Source organism: Amblyomma mixtum, chromosome 6, assembly GCF_055824585.1.
Source record: "Amblyomma mixtum isolate Tamu chromosome 6, ASM5582458v1, whole genome shotgun sequence".
Taxonomy (NCBI): Eukaryota; Metazoa; Arthropoda; class Arachnida; order Ixodida; family Ixodidae; genus Amblyomma; species Amblyomma mixtum.
Genome location: NC_143017.1, coordinates 438,406 through 457,987, shown reverse-complemented (window position 1 = coordinate 457,987; position 19,582 = coordinate 438,406). Strand labels below are relative to the sequence as shown.

Sequence of the window (19,582 nt, the reverse complement as noted above, 5' to 3'; positions counted from 1 at the left end):
GGACCTGGACGCCCCTGATGACCGTGGTGGCTAGCAGGGCCTGGAAGGCGTCGCTGCTCCCCGCGTCCACGGCCACCACATTGCGGCGGGTATTGACCCGGACCGCCAGGACGCCAGGTCGGGGCCCGATCTCCTCTGCCAGCTCCCAGCCCTGGTGCTTGGTGAAGGCAGCCCCTCGGTCAGCTGGCCGGAACAGCACCGTGCCCACCAGGCTCGCAGGCAGCTCCACAGCAGCCGCGGCTCGAGCCAGGGCCGCCCTGCGTCGTCTCTGAGCCTTGGTGGTCTGCATTCGCCACGGGATCAGGTCCCGCTGCTGAGAGGCCACGGGTTGAGACGAGCAGGGAGGCGGCGCGTGCTCGCTGCTAGCAGACGAAATCTGGCCAGCTGACGATGCGGGCCCCGCTGGTGGCGCCGCCGCCGCAGCGCGCCATCCGGTTCCGGTGACAGCTGGCTGGGAGAGAGGGACCTGCGAGGGGGAAAGCGCCGCCGCGGGAGGGGAATCTCGCGCGTGGGCCGCTCGATGCTCGAGGTCAACGGCCGCTTCCACGTGGTCCGGGGAATTCGTGGTATGCGTGCGCTTGGCCATGCCTTCCAGGCTTGCATCAGCAGCGCCTTGCACGCCATCCACGCTGCGTCGTGGTGGGGGAGACGGCGATCGGACCCGCTTCCTGTGCGAGCTCTCGTCCATCGCCTCCAACGCCAGGTCTGCGGGTCCTCTCGCGGTGCCTGCCCCGAGGTCTCGGGCGCTCGCCGCAGCAGCAGGGAAGACAGCGGCCTCCTGATGAGATGCGTGCTCGCTATCGCGAGCACGTGGTGGCTGCGGCCACACTCTCGGTGGCAGCGGCTTCCAAGCGGTCGAGGCAGCACCCCGAGATGAAGAAAGCTGCATCTCTTGCTTCGCGCGCTCCACCGCGATCAGTAAGTCTTGTAGGGCACTTATAGTGCATGGCCTGGCGTTAAGACTGTAGGATCGCGGTGGTGCCACGTGCTCGGAGCTTCGCTGCGATCGACTCGCGTGGGGAAATCGCGGGGGCTCCATGTTGCAAGCCCCCTAAGCGCCGTGCGGCGCCGGCAGCGCGGCTGTTGCTATAATTAATAGCGGGGCTCAATTAGGGCATCAGGAGTGATGACCACGTGGTGAAATAGCTGAGCTAGCGCGGAGCGACGCCGTATACAACCGCTCGCTACGCGCGCCTCCAGGGATCCTCGAAACCGGGCGGTTTCCAGCATTCTGGGTGCCGCTGAACGGAGGGTCTCGAAAGTAGTAGTAGTAAGTGATTATTTATTATGCATTTGATACGGAAGATAAAAGAATATTTGCTGCCCCGGCATCTGCTATCGCGACAGGAAGCACCTGAGCTGGGGCAGCGAAATAAAGGATAGCAGGCAGAGTGTAGAAGTGAAAGAAAAGTGGTGAGGGGACAGTAGAAAGGACAGGGGGAGGGGTACACTTTCAATCATTCTATTTACATATCTACAAGGAATAAAATATACATATGTACAACACGCACGCGCGTGGAGCTCTGAGTGACCACTGCTCCGTCACACGCGCACGATAACTAGATTAAATATACATATATACAGGTCGCACGCGCGTGTTGATCTGGGCGATCGATGGTCCATCACGCGCGCACGACACATTGCACAAAACAGCTGGAGTGGGGGCGTCCAGCTGTTCACCGTCCAAGGTAGCGCGCGTGGAATGTTCACGTCACTGCACACAACTACCTGGCGGAGAACAGACGGGACGTCAAGCCCGCCTGTTCGAGGAAAACACAGAGGCTCACCAAAGTTCGCTCGCGAGTGCGCGCACTGCCATGCGGCCACAATAACATTGCGAGGGAGTCTGGCAAGATGCCCAGCGCCCGGTAGGCCGCAAGCATGTCGCGACGGGCATCTATGAGCGCGGTGCAGCGAAGTAGCAAGTGTTCGAGTGTTTCGTCACAACCACACCCGACACACGCTGCACTCGTCGCGAACCCGTGACGCGCACGTCGTTCCCCGTTCCACACGCATCCAATTCGCAGTCGAAGGATCATTGCGCGCTGCGCCCGCGTGAGCGAGCGACAGCCGGTGACGAGATGAATGCGCTCACCTTCTGCGATGCGGGGATCGGGGTGCTGCCGTTGGAGATGAGTCTGAATGACCGCACGCACGTCCTCCAGCGCGAGGGGTAGGTTGCTGGAAGGGAGCTGGTGTGCGGCGGTCGCGAGATCGTCAGCGTCCTCGTTGCCGGCGATTCCACAGTGGCCGGGCACCCACTGAACGCGCACAACACATCCAAGCTGTGCCAGTTGCGCAAGGCACGCTCGGATTGCGCGCACTAACGGGGTACCACGGCCGATGTTCTGCAGCCGGCTGAGGGCGGCGCGGGAGTCGCACAAAACAGCACACTTGGGCGGCGGAGGGACGATGGTGAGCACGAGTTCCAACCCGAGCTGGAGTCCCACGAGTTCCGCCGTGGTGGAAGAACCCAAATAGTTTGTGTGCTGTTGGCTGTGCAGTCGCAGGGCAGGGATGGTGGCGGCCGCTGCGAGCGAGCAGCTGTCACGAACCACTGAGCCGTCTGTAAACACGAGGAGATGGTCCTGTAATTCCTCGTGCATGACGGCCCTGGTTAGCTGCTGCACAGCGCAGAGGGGTGTGCTCCGCTTTCCCGCGATGCCGACGATTTCTCGCTGTATCTCCGTGGCAGCCGGCCAGGGCACACAGGTGTCGTAAGGGGGCGAGCCATTGGTGAGGGTCTCGTACTCGAGCAACGCCGCGCCCATGCGTGAACGAGGGCGCGTGCGCAGGCGTTCTAGCAGCGAGCCGCCGTCTGGTGCGCGGTGGAGCCGATCGATGTGATTCAGAGCCCTGCGCGTGGCCTGGAGCTGAAGTGGCCACGCTCCTGCCTCGGCTAGCGTTGCGGCGCACTGTGAAGTGCGCGGTACACCGAGGCACACGCGCAGGGACTTCCTGTGTTGGAGCTCCAGTTTCGTCCAACATGGCTTGCGCACCGAGACGAGCGGCAATGCATACAGCATCGCCCCCAAGGCTGCGGCGTTGTACAGACGCAGCGCGGCTTGTTGCGAGATGCCCTGGCCTCGAGCGGTGAGCTTGTGAACGGCGGCGGAGATCCTCTTCATCTGCAAACAGGCCTTGGTCGCCGCGGGGCGGAAAGAAAGGCGCTGGTCGATGTCCAAGCCGAGGTACCGCACCGTTTTTCGCCAAAGAATGGGAGTCCCGTCCAGTGACAGTGGCGTTGGGCGCGCACGCGAGCGTGAAACGCAGGCCATGGCTACCGATTTGCTCGCACTCAGCGACAGACCGAGACCGCGTAAGCAGGCGTCGATTGCGGTCAGGGCCCCCTGAAGGCATCCCCGCACGCGGAGCGCCTCGCCCGGTGGTCCCAGGCACCACAGAGCAATGTCATCTGCATATATGGACATGTACACGCGATGTCGGGCGCCCGTGGGAAGGGAACCCGGCACCACCGACATGGCCACATTAAACAGGAATGGTGACAAAACAGAGCCCTGCGGCACGCCCAGATCCACCGGACGAGGCTCAGAGAGTTTCCCCCCCACTCTCACGCGCATGGTACGACCGCTCAGGAAGCCGCGAACATATCGCAAAAGACGTCCGCACACGCCGGCCGCTTCAAGCAACGCTAGAATCGGTGCGCGATGAACGTTGTCAAATGCTCCCGAGACGTCCAGTAGCAGCAGCAGCGCTACCTGGCCTGCCACTCTGGCGTGCTCGAGGGCAGTGACAACGTCCGAGATGGAATCAGCCGTGCACCGCATTCCGCGGAAACCCGTCTGCCGCTCGTCAAACAAATCGGCCGCCGCGGCCCGCTCGTTCAGACGCTGCAATGCCATGTGCTCCATGAGCTTACCTGCCGCCGATGTTAGAGCCACTGGACGATATCCACTCAGCTCCGTGGGTGGGCGACCTGGCTTTCGGATGGGACAGACGACCGCAGTGCGCCAATCCTCCGGGAGTTCCCCGCGTTCCCACACCAAGTTGATCTGCTGCAGGAGGACCTCTCGTTGCTTCGCATCCAGGTTGCGTAACATCTGATAAGTCACCCCGTCCGGCCCGGGCGCCGAGCGACGGCGGCATCGCGCGAGCGCATTGTTCAGTTCCGCCGCGCTGAAAGGCGCGTCACAGGGGCCATCTGAGGTGACGGGGAAGAGGCTGGAATCGCTTCCGGGGCTCTCAGGTGGGTCTGAGCTCGCGTCGTTCGTGAGGCTGGGCGGCGCGAAGCGATCGGCGAACCTCTCTGCCAGCTGTTCATAGCTAAGGCCGCTTGAGATGGCAAGCGCGGCCAAAGGCTGAGGGTTCACCTGTTGCTTCGTAATTCGTCGCAGCATGTCGAATAGCCTCCGCGAGCTGGTGTCTTCCTCCATCCTTTGGCATAGCGAAGCCCACTGCCGTCGGTACAATTTGTGAGAGTGGCGCCGCGCCACTGCGTCCAGGCGGTTGTAAACGGTCCAATCGGCCGCTCGGTCGGTTCGTCGCGCCCTGTTTTCTGCGCGGTCGCGTTTCTCGCGCAGACCGAGCAGCTTGATATCTGGTGTGGGTTGTCCTGCCCGCACCTCTGCTCGTCTGGTGGCTGCTAGGGCGCTCCGAACCAGACTCGAGAAGAAGTCGGCTCCAGTGACGGCCGCTTCATCGACCGCCTGCCTGAACGCGCTCCAGTTGACGATGGAGTAGCTTCTTTTGGCGCGGGCCTCCGTAGCAGTGGGCTCAATTAGGATGGAGTAATGATCTGAGCCCCAGAGTGATGGTGATCGATGCCATGTCGCCTCTATCCCTCTGGATGCGAAGGCAACGTCGATGCAGGAGCCGGGTGTTCCGCGTCGTCGAAAGGTGGGCTCGCCGGTGTTCAGGGGGAGTGAGTCCCAGCTGCGTTGCTGCGTCGTGCAGGTCGTCTCCTCGCGCGGAATGTCGCACACTGCCCCACGCACTGTGATGAGCGTTAAAATCACCGCAGATGATCTGACGCGGGGCACAGCACGAGGAAACCGCACGAAAACACAGCGCGTTCCACGCGACAGCTGGGCGCACATACACAGAAGCCACCGACGTGTCAACACCACCGACGCGCACTGTCACCACCACGCACTCCTGGGCATCGGTTGTCGCCGCCGCCGAACCGACGAGAGTATGCAAAACGTCACTGCGCACGTAAATCGCGCACCGCGATTTCCCGGGGCGATGGGCACGGTCACAACACGGCACTGCAGCACAGGTGGGTTCCTCGCACGTTGTTGGTGAGTGATAGCCAATATATCCAGGCAGTCGCATCTGCGGCTCCCCTTCTTGGAGACGAATGTACGTCTCTTGCAGCGCGATAACCTCCGGAGCATCCTCCGCGATGCGAACTCGCAACTCAGGGTACCGCGCTGCAAGAGAGCGTACATTCCACTGCAGGATGGATGGGATACGGGGAGGAGCCCGGCGACTAGCCATGATGCTGGCCTATCCGTGCGGGGGCACCTGCAGCTTCTAAGCAGGCCCGTTGTCCATCGCTGCCCTCGGGAAACAGGGCGCTTATCGCGCGCAGCGCGTGCTGTAGCTGTAGAATCAGCTGGTCCCGTGAATCAGCTGGCGCGCGCGGCGCAGCGCGCTGCGGGGCCAGCGTGCTGCGCCTCTCCTCCTCCGAGCCGGTTGCCGTCTGCTGGCTTAGTTGGCGGCGCGGCCGCTGGCTGGACCGGTGGCGCTGCTGCTGCTGCTCGCCCCGGACGACTGCCTGCGCGTACGAGAGAGGGCGCGGCGCGCGCTGCTCCCTCTTCTGCTGCTGCTGCTGCTGTGCGGCTCGCGGGGCTGTCTCAGCTTGCACCACGGCCCGAACCGCCCGCCTGGAGAGGGGCGCCTCTGATGTGGCCATCAAGGTGGCCACATGGCGTTCACGCTGCCAGTGCGGGCACGCAGGGTCCGTGGCCGCGTGAGCTCCGCCGCAGTTAATGCACCGAGGCTTCTTGGTGGTGCAAGCCCCGGTCTCGTGCGGGCCGCCACAGCGTGTGCAGCGTGAGGGAGCCCGGCAGGCCCCGGTTGCGTGCGCCAGGCTCGCGCACTTCGCGCACTGCAGGGGCCGCGGGCGGCAGGGCCGGACAGCAAGGCGGCGTCTGTAAATAGATACAAATGCCGGTGGCGTCGGCGCCGCGAATCTGATGGTGAGCGTGCCACCAGACAGCGACGCCGACGTCATCGGCACTGATGATTCAGACGCCGCGAGCAGCTCCTCCGCCGTCTTCCTCTCGTCCACGCCAAACACGAGGCCCGCGCACTGGTTTCGAGGGGAGGGTTCTCGAGCGTGGACCTGGACGCCCCTGATGACCGTGGTGGCTAGCAGGGCCTGGAAGGCGTCGCTGCTCCCCGCGTCCACGGCCACCACATTGCGGCGGGTATTGACCCGGACCGCCAGGACGCCAGGTCGGGGCCCGATCTCCTCTGCCAGCTCCCAGCCCTGGTGCTTGGTGAAGGCAGCCCCTCGGTCAGCTGGCCGGAACAGCACCGTGCCCACCAGGCTCGCAGGCAGCTCCACGGCAGCCGCGGCTCGAGCCAGGGCCACCCTGCGTCGTCTCTGAGCCTTGGTGGTCTGGAATCGCCACGGGATCAAGTCCCGCTGCTGAGAAGAAACGGGTTGAGACGAGCTGGGAGGCGGCGCGTGCTCGCTGCTAGCAGACGAAATCTGGCCAGCTGACGATGCGGGCCCCGCTGGTGGCGCCGCCGCCGAAGCGCGCCATCCGGTTCCGGTGACAGCTGGCTGGGAGAGAGGGACCTGCGAGGGGGAAAGCGCCGCCGCGGGAGGGGAATCTCGCGCGTGGGCCGCTCGACGCTCGAGGTCAACAGCCGCTTCCACGTGGTCCGGGGAATTCGTGGTATGCGTGCGCTTGGCCGTGCCTTCCAGGCTTGCATCAGCAGCGCCTTGCACGCTGCGTCGTGGTGGGGGAGACGGCGATCGGACCCGCTTCCTGTGCGAGCTCTCGTCCATCGCCTCCAATGCCAGGTCTGCGGGTCCTCTCGCGGTGCCTGCCCCGAGGTCCCGGGCGCTCACCGCAGCAGCAGGGAAGACAGCGGCCTCCTGATGAGATGCGTGCTCGCTATCGCGAGCACGTGGTGGCTGCGGCCACACTCTTGGTGGCAGCGGCTTCCAAGCGGTCGAGGCAGCACCCCGAGATGAAGAAAGCTGCACCTCTTGCTTCGCGCGCTCCACCGCGATCAGTAAGTCTTGTAGGGCACTTATAGTGCATGGCCTGGCGTTAAGACTGTAGGATCGCGGTGGTGCCACGTGCTCGGAGCTTCGCTGCGATCGACTCGCGTGGGGAAATCGCGGGGGCTCCATGTTGCAAGCCCCCTAAGCGCCGTGCGGCGCCGGCAGCGCGGCTGTTGCTATAATTAATAGCGGGGCTCAATTAGGGCATCAGGAGTGATGACCACGTGGTGAAATAGCTGAGCTAGCGCGGAGCGACACCGTATACAACCGCTCGCTACGCGCGCCTCCAGGGATCCTCCTCGAAACCGGGCGGTTTCCAGCATTCTGGGTGCCGCTGAACGGAGGGTAGCCATCGGTCCGTCAGGCGACCAATCAGGTGGGAGAGAGGGGGGGGCGCTGCGGAGCAGCACCGCCGCGCGGCGCAGTCGATCTCCGTCCGTCTCCGGAGGCAGTCTCCCGTTTCCAGCGTCCGCGCTCGTCACCATGGCCCGTACCAAGCAAACCGCGCGCAAGAGCACTGGCGGCAAGGCCCCCCGTAAGCAGCTGGCCACAAAGGCTGCTCGCAAGAGTGCGCCAGCTACCGGGGGAGTGAAGAAGCCTCACCGTTACAGGCCTGGCACCGTGGCACTTCGTGAAATTCGCCGATACCAAAAATCGACCGAACTTCTCATCCGCAAGCTGCCCTTCCAGCGCCTGGTGAGAGAAATCGCTCAGGACTTCAAGACCGACCTGCGCTTCCAGAGCTCGGCCGTCATGGCACTTCAGGAGGCCAGCGAGGCATACCTTGTCGGTCTCTTCGAGGACACCAACCTGTGCGCGATCCACGCCAAGCGCGTCACCATCATGCCGAAGGACATCCAGCTGGCGAGGCGCATCCGTGGCGAGCGCGCCTAAAAGCGTATTCGAGGCGCCGCCACAGCAGCAGCAGCAGCAACGCTCCACAACGGTCCTTCTCAGGACCACCCAAACGTTTGCGTTGGCCACGGGCGCACGGTCGAGACGAACACGAGCTCAGGACCCCGGTACCTCTCTCTTTTTTTTTTACTCTGACTGTCTGCTCCTGCGACATGGGTGAGTGTGTTGAAAGTGATTCCGCACTGCCCTTGTACTGAACTCGCCTGCACTTTTACACCCCGGCGGCTTCCCGCAGGTTAGTTATTTTTTATTTCTTTTTGTGCCGATAACAACTCGCGGGCACCGAATGGGATGCAGTCGAAAAACAAGAAGAAGAAGAAGAAAAATAAGAACCGCTGTCCGCACAAGTAAATGCAGCAGCTCCTTGAAACTACACAGCAGAAAAACAAAAACTGAGCGAATTGGTGCATATTGAAGAATTAAAAAAAAAAAAACAAAACGGCACAGCGACGACGGACAAGCGCTTGTCCATCTTTATTCTGTCTTGTGCCTCGTCGCTGGGCTGTTTATTACTTTTCCTTTAAACGATCCCTTGCGACATGCCAATCATGCCGTTTGGTGATATTCCCAAGCCCAGCCCACTGGAAGGAAACCACGAGACGCGCTTTTCTCGTGTAGTCCATTAATAACATTGCTCTCGGTGCGCTGTACTGGCCTGTAGCGGGCTGAAAAAAAAAAGAAAAAAGAAAGGACAGCGAACCTGTGTGCGCGGCCGCATGTGGTCGAGTAGTGTCAGTGACGCCCAACGGGCAGTAAACGAAAGCAGCATGAGAGGGACGCAGTGGTCCAGAGCAAAGGGATCGCAGAGCGAGGCCCCGCCGTGGCAGGCACTTGGTTGGTCCTGATAAGGACCGTTAGGTGCGAGCTATCGCTGCGGCGGGCGCGCCTCCATAGACGTGCAGAGGACCGCTCACGCCTTCTTCTCGGTCTTCTTGGGGAGCAGCACGGCCTGGATGTTGGGCAGGACGCCACCCTGGGCAATGGTCACTCCCGAGAGCAGCTTGTTGAGCTCCTCGTCGTTTCGGATGGCCAGTTGCAGGTGGCGAGGAATGATTCTCGTCTTCTTGTTATCGCGAGCAGCATTACCCGCCAACTCGAGCACCTCGGCAGCCAGGTATTCCAGGACGGCGGCCAGGTAGACCGGGGCGCCGGCTCCGACGCGCTCCGCGTAGTTGCCCTTGCGCAGGAGACGGTGGATTCGGCCAACGGGGAACTGGAGTCCCGCGCGGCTGGAGCGGGTCTTGCTCTTGCCCTTGGCTTTGCCTCCTTTGCCGCGGCCGGACATGGTGACTGTTGTTGTAGTACGCTCGAGAAGCAGGAGAATCAGCGACGACCACTGCGTGCGAGCACGTTCGATAGAAACGAAACGAATACTACTACTACTACTGGTGGCTACGGTGGGGGGGTACGCTCGCATTCTGCCACCCTTTTGAACGGGGGCACTGCTTGGAGCGGGGTGGGGGGTGTAGGGATGGGGGAGGGGGGGATTCGCAAGTAGCACGCGCGCAATGGTCGACACTTGTCAGGGCTCCTTCAGCGTGTGGTGCAGCTCGCACCGGGGAGGGGTCCTATGCACCGGGACTGGTGCACGGGGGCAGGGGCCCTGGAGGGGGATACAGCTGGATGGCTGGGGAGGGGGTTACGGTTTAGAGCCTGGTGGCCAGGCCTGTCACCTGGAGGAATTTCAGGAGTATCCTGAAGGCAGCGATGGGGCTGCGGACGGGGTGGAGCAGGTCTTGGACTGAGTTGGCAGAGAGGCCCAGGGCGCGGTATCCTTGGACCATGGTGGTGCGTGCTGCGTCCAGGTTCGGGCAGGAGCAGAGGAGGTGGTCTAGGGACTCATCTGCCCCGCAGGAGGAGCAGGCTGGGGAGGATGCTCTACCATGGCGATGGAGACGGGCCTGTGTCCAGGAGGAGCCCGTTCGGAGCCGCAGGATTAGAGAGCGCTCCTTACGCGGCAGGTCGTCAGGAACCCTTAGGAAGCGCTCCCCCGCTGCCAGTCGGGGGTCTGGGTGGAGACCCTGGATGGCCCTCCTGAGAGCAGGGCGGGCAAAGTCGAGTTGGGTGACTGCCGGGTTGATGGGAGAGCCGCTGGTGTGAGCAGCACCGGCCACCTGGTCGGCCGCCTCGTTACCCGCAATGCCGACGTGGGAGGGAACCCACTGCAGGGAAACAGGTCGGCCAGAGTCCTCGATGGTCATCAGTCGGGCCTTGAGGCGGGCAACGGTGTCCTGCCTTGTCTGTCCCTGCCGTAGGAGTTGGAGGGCAGTCCTTGAGTCCGTCAGGATGACGGTTGGTTGCTGCCCAGGGATCAGACTGAGGATGTCTGCGGCCAGGTGGAGTCCGGCCAGTTCGGCTGCTGTAGAGCTGGCTGGGAATCCTAGCCGGCAGGCCAGGGCTATGCCTAGGGCTGGAACGACGCAGGCTGCCGCCGCTTGTCCTGTGGTCGGGAGGACTGAGCCATCTGTGAAAAACTGGAGATGATCTTCCAGCGTCTCATGTAGCAGAGCGGAAATGCTCTGCTGGAGGGCGGCGGCCGGCGTTCGCCTCTTGCTGCAGTCCTTGAGGTCCACAGAGATGGAGAGCGGAGGCCTGGTGGGTGGCGGGGGGGTTGCATCTTGGGCTGCAGGGGGGGCAAGGAGCCGGGTGAAGGTGCTCCATAGGAGCCCCATGCGGGAAGACGGGGCATGGCTGAGACGGGTCAGGAGGGCCCCACCGTCTGGCGAGTGGTGTAGCCGGTCCATGTGACGAAGCCCAGTCTGGAGGAGGAGAAGAGACAGTGGCCAGGTCCCGGCCTCTGAGTGGGTGGCCGCAATGGGGGAACACCGAGGAAGGCCCATGCACTGCCTCAGTGTGGAGCGGTGGAGTTGCTCCAGGGACTTCAAGCGGGCTGGTGGTAGTGTCACCAGTGGGAGGGCGTAGGTCACCAGTGAAGTGGCAGCCGCATGGTAGAGACGGAGGGCCCAGGAAGGAGAGCAGCCGTGACCCCTGGCAAGGAGCTGTTGGACTGCCCTTCCAACCTGCCGCAGACGAGGCAGGAGGGCCCTTGTGGCTGGGAGCCATGAGAGGCGACGGTCGATTTGGAGACCTAGGTAGCGGACCTGATCCTTCCACGTGAGTGGGGTCCCATCAAGCCTCAGGGTGTTAATGCGTGCCCGGAGACCCTTTGGGTGGTAGAGGAGAGCCTCAGTCTTGGTAGGGGACACGGTGAGGCCGATGGACTTCAGGTACGTCCTTGAGGAGTCTAGGGCTCTCTGGAGGGCGGTGCGCATCGACCGGATCCTCTTGGGTGCCCCTCTCACCCAAAGTGCCACGTCGTCCGCGTAGATGGAGCACTGGACCTTGTGGGAGGACCTGGTCTGGAGGGCAGCTGGTAGCCCGGCCATGGCCAGGTTGAAGAGCTGAGGGCTCAGGACTGAGCCCTGGGGGACCCCTGTCAGCACGGGACGGGGAGAGCTCAGCTGGCCACCAACTCGGACCCGGAAGGTGCGTCCCCGTAGGAAGGCCCGGATGAACTCCAGGAGCCGGCCGGTGACCCCCAGACAGCAGAGGGCCTCGTCGATGATGCCATGTGGTAGGGTGTCGAAGGCCGCCTGGACATCCAGCAGAACCAGCATGACGGCATCCCCGTTATGACGTGCCTCCTCCAGGGTGGATACCAGGTCAGCAATGGAGTCGGCTGTGCACCTTCCCCGGCGGAAGCCCGTCAGCTGCTCTGGGAGAAAGCCGGTTACTTGGGTGATCCAAGTGAGGCGGGCCAGGACGACTGCCTCCATGGATTTGCAGGCTGAAGAGGTGAGGGAGACCGGCCGGTAGGAAGATGGCAGGCGGGAGGGCTTCTTGGGCTTGAGGATGGGTACGACCAGAGCCGTCAGCCAGTCCTCAGGGAGAGTCGAGGAGTCCCAGATGGTGTTCAGGGCCGCGAGCAGGCGGTCTCTCTCCGGGGCGTCGAGGTTGCGGAGCATCTGGTGTGTGATGCCGTCGACCCCGGGAGCGGTCCGTCTACGCGGGCGGTCCAGGACTGCCTGTAGCTCGTGGGCCGTGATTCTGGAGTTGCATTGGGCAGCCACCAGGGCCTGGATCTCCACGGGGAGGGGAGGCCGGGGCCGGAAGGAAAGGCTTCCGAATGATGTGGGGCGGGGTGGGCTGGGAGGGCAGAACTGGTCGGCCATCAGTTCTGCCAGGGTGTCGGTACTGATTGCCCTGGAGATCGCGATGGCCAGGATGGGGTGCCTGGGGATGCGCGGGTTCACCAGGGACCGCAGCAGGCGCCAGGCTTTGCCCGAGTGGCTGGATCTCTGGATTTCTGAGCATACCCCTGTCCAGCTCTCCCGGCGGCGACGTCTGGCATGCCTCCTGCAGGCAGCGTCGATGCGGCGGTAGGCAGTCCAGTCTTCCGGCAGGCGGGTCTTTATGGCAATCCGCTCCTGGCGCCTCCGGTTTGCTCTGATGTTCAGGAGGCGGAGGTCAGGTACAGGGGAGCCAGCTGGGACTTTGGTGACGGTCCGGGCCTGTCGGGCACAGGCTGCCACGTGGTCCAGGAAGTTACCGACTGCGGGAATCTCCTTGCAGAGGGAGCGGAACGCTTGCCAGTGGACCACTGCATATGATTTGGCCTGCTGGGACCATCTGGGGGCGGGCCTGAGGAAGAGGGGAAAGTGGTCCGACCCCCAGGTGTCTTCCGCTTTTTGGTAGGCATACCGCAGCCCTGGTGATGTGAACGCCAGGTCCAGGGTGGAGGAGCGCTGGGGTGTGATGAAGGTGGGGGGAGGTGGCCTCAGGAGGTATAAACCCGCCTGCAGCATCGCCTGTAGGAGGACTCTTCCTGCACGGGAGGTGCTAGGGCAGCCCCACTCTTTGTTGTGGGCATTAAAATCCCCGCAAACCAAGGCCCTAGGTCCGAGGCGCGACAGGACCGGCGCCATCATGTAAGGGTCCCAGCGCTCACCAGAATGAATGTAGGTGGATGCCACAGTGGTGTCCATGGAGCCCATCCTCACTGTGACGGCGCAAACCTCCAGGGGGCCCGAGAGCACATCATCCAGTGCTACGACGGCGTGTGGGAGATCAGCCCGTACATAGATGGCGCTCCTCGGGCCCTGCTGCTGGTGACTCGGGTCGAGGCAGGGGGAGCTGCAGCAGGACGATGTGGTGCAGCGGGTCGCGCCAGCATAGCCCAGGAACCCGGGTAGGCGGAGGAGGGAGGGCTCCAGGTGGGTCTCTTGGAGTGCCAGGATATCATAAGGCAGGCGACCGTCCGTGATGAGGCAAGCCAGTTCGGCGTGCCTGGCGCGAAGTGACCTCACGTTCCACTGGAGAACGTGAGGCCTTGATGGGGTCTTAGCCCGACTTGCCATGGTGGTCGTCTGGGGGGGACTGCGCCGCCAGAGCGGCCATGCAGAGTTGCCTTGCCTCGGAGTTGGGTGGGAGCTGGGGGAGGAGGGCCTGAACAGCCAGGCGAAGGGCAGTGGCCACGGTAGGCTCGGCTGGCTTTGGTGCTGGGGTGCTGGACGGGGCCCCTCGGGACCGGACGGCGTCAGCATACGTGCGCTTGGGGGGGCCGGCTGATCGGGGGGGACCACTGGGTGGGGGCTTGGCGGGTGGCTGGGTTCCCCGCAGTTCCCTCAGGACGGCTCTTCTGTCGTCAAGGCTGGTCGTCTGTCGGAGTGCTGTTGCTCTTTGGCTTTGCTGCCGTCGAGTGGGGCAAGCCGGGTCGAAGGCACTGTGCCTGCCCCCGCAGTGGAGACAGGTGGGCACCTCAGCCGTGCAAACAGAGCGGTGGTGGGGGCCGCTGCACGTAACACAGCGGGGGGGGCGGCTACAGGTTTCTGCAGCGTGATTGTATCCCCCGCATAGCCGGCACTGCAGAGGGCGGGTTGTCAGAGGCTGAACCCGGAACCTCATGCCTGCTATTAGGACCTCATCGGGGGGTGGGGCCTTGAAGCGTACGGCCACCGCACGGGGGCTCCGCTTGATCTCCTTAATTTCCACGGTGGACTCGATGGAGTCGGCGATGGTGACGGCGTCCACTTCCCTGCTAACGCCGTGGATGATGCCGATGTAGCCGTCGGCTGGCCTTGCTTCGAAAGCCACCACCGGGATTGATAGAAGGGACTTCTGGCCGAGGAGGTGGAGACGGGCCTCCTCTGTCAGGACGTCTGCGGAGATGAGATTACGGCGCCGGTTGATGCGGACCTCGCAGACGCCTGGCATGGAGTAGAGGAGGGCACTCCATTCCTCCTTGACCGCAGCCTGGAGCGTTTTGGGCCGTCGGGGCCGAAATAGGATGGTGGTGAGGCGGGTGTTACGGATGGCCGTGCGTTTGCTCTTGCGGCAGACAGGGATCCATCCTGACAGGTCCTCCGCCTCTGGGGGTGATGTGGAGGGTTGGGGACCTTGCTGTGTGGCTTCTGGGGAGCTGGTGTTGATGCTTGGGGTCAGGTTGTCCTTGAGCTCGTTCTCCTGAGTGGAGGGCTGGGTGGGAGCTGGGTGGGAGTCTGAGGAGGGTTCTGTGGTTCCAGAAGGGGCAGGTGTGTCAGCGGGCATCGGGGGGTTGTCCACTGGAGGGGACTCCAGCGCCGTAGGGGACTCTTGCGCTGAGCAGGCAGCTTGGAGCAGGGCCTTCAGGGCTGGGGCCTTTACGTGAGTGGCTACAGGTGGGGGGACAGCCTGCTTGTTGTCCGGGTTGGGAGCGATGGACGGGGGGCCCTGATGGGAGGGTTCTCTTGGTCCACGGTCCCTTTGAACCCGCTTAGCAGTGCGTGGGTTGGCGGGGGGGGCAGTGGTCTTGAGGAAATGGGTACGGGACCGAGTGATGGCCGGGGATGTCAGGGCCAATGTGGACTTCTTCTGTCCTTTAGAAGAGGTACCCGGAGGAGCAGCCTGTGACTGCTGGGTTGCCCTGGACGCTTGTGGAGGAGGAGGTGGAATGGCAGGTGCAGCCAGAAGATGTTCTCCCCTTCTCCACTCAGCCAGGAGGAGGTCGACTCCGAGACGGAGGTGGCGGAAAATGAACTCTGGGCCGCAGTCCACACTGGTGGCCCGGCGCTGGGCTGCGCCCCTGAGGAGGCCCCGGCCACGGTTTACGAGCTCGGCCTCGCCTTGGAGGGAAGGGGCTGCTGCAGAGTGTTCAGCAGGGAGCGGAGGGGTCTTGGGGGTTGTCTCCTCCATGACTTGAAGGAGGGGTTTGCGCCACGTATGTGGACACAGCCAGCCGGGTGGTACGGGCAACACGTGTCCCTCACACGTAGGGGACTGTCGGTGGCCTGGTGGAGCGCGAGAGCAGGGGTGTCTCGTGGGGGGTACAGACGCTTGGAGCCAATAAGCGACCGCAGGAGACGAGCTGCCCCTCTTTCTCACCCAGGCACAAGTATGGAGACACACGGACGGAGAAACACACACACCTAGTGTCCGCGGGAATCGAGGTGCGACTCCCTACCAAGCACAGGCAACGGCACAGACACACACAGCACAGTCACTGACCAGTGAGTCCGGACGAGGGCAAGAGCATGAAGGAAAGTCAAAAGCTTTTAGACAGTGGGCAGACACTCTCCAAACACAATGTAAGGGCGCGGTTGCGCGGGGAGTGTCAAGATCTCGACAAGATGTCGACAGTCACTGGGGCGAGAACACCCAAGGCGCGACAGCGTGGGTGGATGACCACGTGTCAGAAATGGATCGATCGGGAACCCGGTAGACCCTCAGGAAGTGCACAACGGCGCCAATGATGACAAGGGGCAGAGATGGAGTGAGGAAGGACTTTTTTGACACGGTGGGAATGCGCGTGAGCGCAGGGGACAGCCACGCGCGAGCACACAAGGACAGGGCACTTGCCAACACACTGGAAGCGCGCGGCAGTGTCGGGGAATGCCAAGTGACAGAAAAACAGTGAGATGACACTTCCTGTGAAATGACACGTGTTAGGAAAAAGGCCGAAATCCACACGCCAAACACCCTCGGAATTCGCGGAAGCGCGGGGGACCGGAACGTGCCAGTAAGGAATAAAAGCTGTTATTCAAAGACACTGAGAGTGCGCGACAATGCGGGGGGGCGCCCACAAGGTAGTAGGGAATGCGCCTGAGGGCAGGAGACAACCCAGTGCGAGCACACAAAAACAGGAGACCTGTCAACCCACTGGGATCGCGCGACAGTGCCACGGAATGCCAGGTGACAGTAAACCGTGAAATGAGACCTCCCGTGAAACGACACGTGTCACGAAAGGTCAAAAAGTCACACGCCAATCACCTTGGGAAATCGCGTAAGCGCGGGGGACGGGAACGTGCCAGTAAAACCAAAAAGGTATTAGTCAAACACACTAAGAGCGCGCGACAATGCGGGGGTGCCCACGAGGTAGTAGGGAATGCACCTGAGCGCGGGGTACGACCACGTGCGAGGACACAAAGATAGGCCACTTGCCAACACGCTGGGATCGCGTGACAATGCCGCGGAATGGCAAGTAACAGCAAACCGTGAAATGAAACGTGTTAGGAAAAGGTCAAAGACACACTCCAAACACTTTGGGAAATCGCATAGGCGCGGGGGACAGCAATGTGCTAGTAAAAACTAAAAAAAAGGCATTAGTCAGACACTCTGAGAGTGCGCGACAGTGCGGGGGGGCGCCCACGTGGTAGTAGGGCATGCGAGTGTGCGCGGGGGAGAGCCACATGCGAGCACACAAAGGGCAGGACACTTTCCAAACACTGAGGAGATGACACGTGTTACGAAAACGTCAAAAAAGTCACACGCCAAACACTTTGGGAGTTCGCGTAAGCGTGGGGGACTGGAACGTGCCAGTAAAACAATTAAAGGCAATTGTCAAACACTGAGAGTGCGGGGGGGCGCCCACATGATAGTATCGAGTGTTCGGAGTTGTATAAGAGCAACTCACTCACCGTACTGTCGATGGGTCGCAAGAGTCCTGTCTACAGCAACGTTGTGGTCAGGTGCGTCATAGGAGGCCCGTGGGGTGTCGCCGAGGCAGCAGGAGTGCTGAGCAGCAGGGCGCGCACAATACACGTGGCGAAGCACCGGTCGCCAGAGCGAACCAAGCCACAGGGCACACACATATCAGAGCGCGCACCCCACTCACGGTAATCCTGCAGTCGCGACAACGACTTGGAAAAAGGGCCGGCATGCGGCGCAGGCGAGCGCACACGCGCGTGCTCGGTGGTTCGAGCGGCGCACGCGGACGACCACGCCAACGGCTGCGGGGCGACTCACACGAGGTGGTAGGCGAACGGCGAAGGGAGCGCGCGTGGGAAGCGACTGCTCCCTACGAAGGTCCGAACGAGAAGAAGAAACGAATACCGCGCTCTCTCCCCGCGCCGCGAGCCCGACGCGGATTGGGGCGGAGCTATCGCTGCGTCGACCAATCGCGCGGCGGCCTGGCTCGGGTCGCTTGAACACCACCGTGCCAGTATAAAAGCGCCGCGCGCCCCTTGGCGCGCGTTCTTTCGACACCGTCCGTGTTGCCGAGCGTCGACGTCGCTGTCAACATGCCGCCTCAGCCCTCTGGGAAGGCCGTGAAGAAGGCCGGAAAGGCTCAGAAGAATGTGCGCGCTACGGACAAGAAGAAGAAGAAGCGCTGCAGGAAGGAGAGCTTCTCCATCTACATTTATAAGGTGCTGAAGCAGGTGCATCCAGACACTGGAGTTTCCAGCAAGGCCATGTCCATCATGAACAGCTTCGTGAACGACATCTTCGAGCGCATCGCGGCCGAGTCTTCCCGCCTGGCCCACTACAACAAGCGCTCGACCATCACCAGCCGGGAGATCCAGACCGCGGTGCGTCTTCTGCTGCCTGGCGAACTGGCCAAGCACGCCGTGTCTGAAGGCACCAAGGCTGTCACCAAGTACACCAGCTCCAAGTAGGGTGGCACATTGCGCCTGCCGCCGGCCCTCACCTCAACGGCTCTTATCAGAGCCAACCAAAGTGTTTGCATTGGCGAGCCTGCCTGCAGGCAGCGATGCACCGGTCCTGTTTTTCCTCTCTCTGAGCGTGATGTGTGTATAATATTTATTTATTTATTTCTTATTCCCCTCGCGTGGCAGCCTGAAGTGGTTTTAAATACCAAGGCATCTCTCGTTTTGACTGCTGTGCATGTGAATAGGTTCCCTCTATAGGGCCCCACCAGCTGTTTGTTGTGCGGCAGTCGCGTATTCTTTCAGCGCTGCGGTGTGGCCGTCTTGTTACTGCGTTTTATTTCTTGCTTGAGTTCAGCTCTGCTTCCCATAACGCGTGGGCTTAAAGTGGCCTACAGTACACTTTAGCTGCAGGGGGGAAAGAAAAAAAAAGAAAGGAAGAAAGCCTTAGAAATGCTATTCGGTTCAGACGCGTTCACAACACACTACTGAGTCCTGAAATGTATGCACAGTGCAATGGGTTGACTGAACTTGCGCAAAACCCCTTGCGGACGTTGGGGAGTCGACCGCGAGTGATTTTTTCGGCAACGTCTGTTGCATAGGGATCCTGAAATAGGTGACAAAAATAAAATTTGTAACGAAGCCCAGCAGTAAACTGTGAGGTGGCCCAAGGTGCTAAATTCCTTGTCGGCTTCAGCGCCATGCAAACCTCCAGCAGGTGGTGAATGTTTGTTGTGTTTAAAGGCAGAAAGAAAAAAAAAAAAGCCAGCCGCGGCGTTTGAGTTTAATGGGACGGAGGTAGAAAGTGTAGCGATAAGCGTATTAACAGCCCTGTGCGGGGCGCGCAACTTCCTCTACTTCTCTGCGGGCATCATAGCTATAGGAAATGAGCGCAGACAGAAACGAAGCTCCGCGCTCGACCACACTGCAACGTGTGGACGCGCGAGGAAGACAAGTTGCATGCGCTTAATGTTCCTGCAAGCGGCACGACAGAAGTTCGGGTGCCTTTCTTTTCGCCCTACAGTTTGCGCTCGTGCCGAATTGTGTATTGAATAATATCTGTGTGGCAGATACACAATTTGTTTTTTCGTTCTTCTGTTGTTGGGCGCGCACGACAGGCGTGCAAATATTTACTATGTGCTCGCGGTTGCACGGGTGTCATGCGTCCCTTACGTTTCGCTAATAGTAACAAAGTCGTGTGCAGTGCACTCGCTCATGGGCTCCATAAAACGTTCGGGCTACGCATGGGAAGGAGCAGTTATTTGCCACCTTTTTACGTTGCTAGTGCATGCAGAGACCTGAGCTCAGTCAGGTAGGTGTGTGTGTGTGTGTGCATATTTCGCTGCCTGTGGTGGTTTTTTTTTTAATTCCGCGAGAAGATAAGCCAAAATGAAAGCTTCGAGAGATTACAGCCAAGAAGGAGAAGCAGGAGCCGAGTAGCGCTCGTCGGTACCACAGCCGGGGAATGGTCGGAAAACGGAAAGGGGCGCTCGAACTGCTCGTAGTCGGTGCAGCGAACTGAAATTAGCCAGAGAAATGGTCCGAAACGTGTTCTACACGTATGCCGAATTTGGAAATCCTGCATGCATTACTTTCCGAG

The 19,582-nt window shown here is 61.6% G+C and overlaps 6 protein-coding genes across 6 annotated transcripts; 2 read left to right on the top strand and 4 right to left on the bottom strand.

The window, feature by feature from the left end:
* Nucleotides 1-1,448: 1,448 nt before the first annotated feature.
* On the bottom strand, nt 1,449-4,864 carry LOC149338060 (uncharacterized). The gene has a single exon (XM_089550256.1). The coding sequence runs from the start codon at nt 4,392-4,394 to the stop codon at nt 1,725-1,727; it is 2,670 nt and encodes an 889-aa protein (XP_089406382.1). The 5' UTR covers nt 4,395-4,864; the 3' UTR covers nt 1,449-1,724.
* Nucleotides 4,865-5,452: 588 nt separating this feature from the next.
* LOC149338059 (uncharacterized) lies at nt 5,453-7,336 on the bottom strand. Its single transcript, XM_089550081.1, has one exon. It carries the CDS (start codon nt 7,334-7,336, stop codon nt 5,453-5,455), a length of 1,884 nt encoding a protein of 627 aa, XP_089406207.1.
* Nucleotides 7,337-7,690: 354 nt separating this feature from the next.
* LOC149338058 (histone H3) lies at nt 7,691-8,101 on the top strand. Its single transcript, XM_089550080.1, has one exon. The coding sequence runs from the start codon at nt 7,691-7,693 to the stop codon at nt 8,099-8,101; it is 411 nt and encodes a 136-aa protein (XP_089406206.1).
* Nucleotides 8,102-9,032: 931 nt separating this feature from the next.
* Nucleotides 9,033-9,407, bottom strand: LOC149338057 (histone H2A-like). The gene has a single exon (XM_089550078.1). The coding sequence runs from the start codon at nt 9,405-9,407 to the stop codon at nt 9,033-9,035; it is 375 nt and encodes a 124-aa protein (XP_089406204.1).
* Nucleotides 9,408-9,518: 111 nt separating this feature from the next.
* LOC149338056 (uncharacterized) lies at nt 9,519-10,794 on the bottom strand. The gene has a single exon (XM_089550254.1). It carries the CDS (start codon nt 10,792-10,794, stop codon nt 9,769-9,771), a length of 1,026 nt encoding a protein of 341 aa, XP_089406380.1. The 3' UTR covers nt 9,519-9,768.
* Nucleotides 10,795-17,787: 6,993 nt separating this feature from the next.
* On the top strand, nt 17,788-17,991 carry LOC149338055 (histone H2B). Its single transcript, XM_089550253.1, has one exon. The coding sequence runs from the start codon at nt 17,788-17,790 to the stop codon at nt 17,989-17,991; it is 204 nt and encodes a 67-aa protein (XP_089406379.1).
* The last annotated feature ends 1,591 nt before the right edge of the window (nt 17,992-19,582 follow it).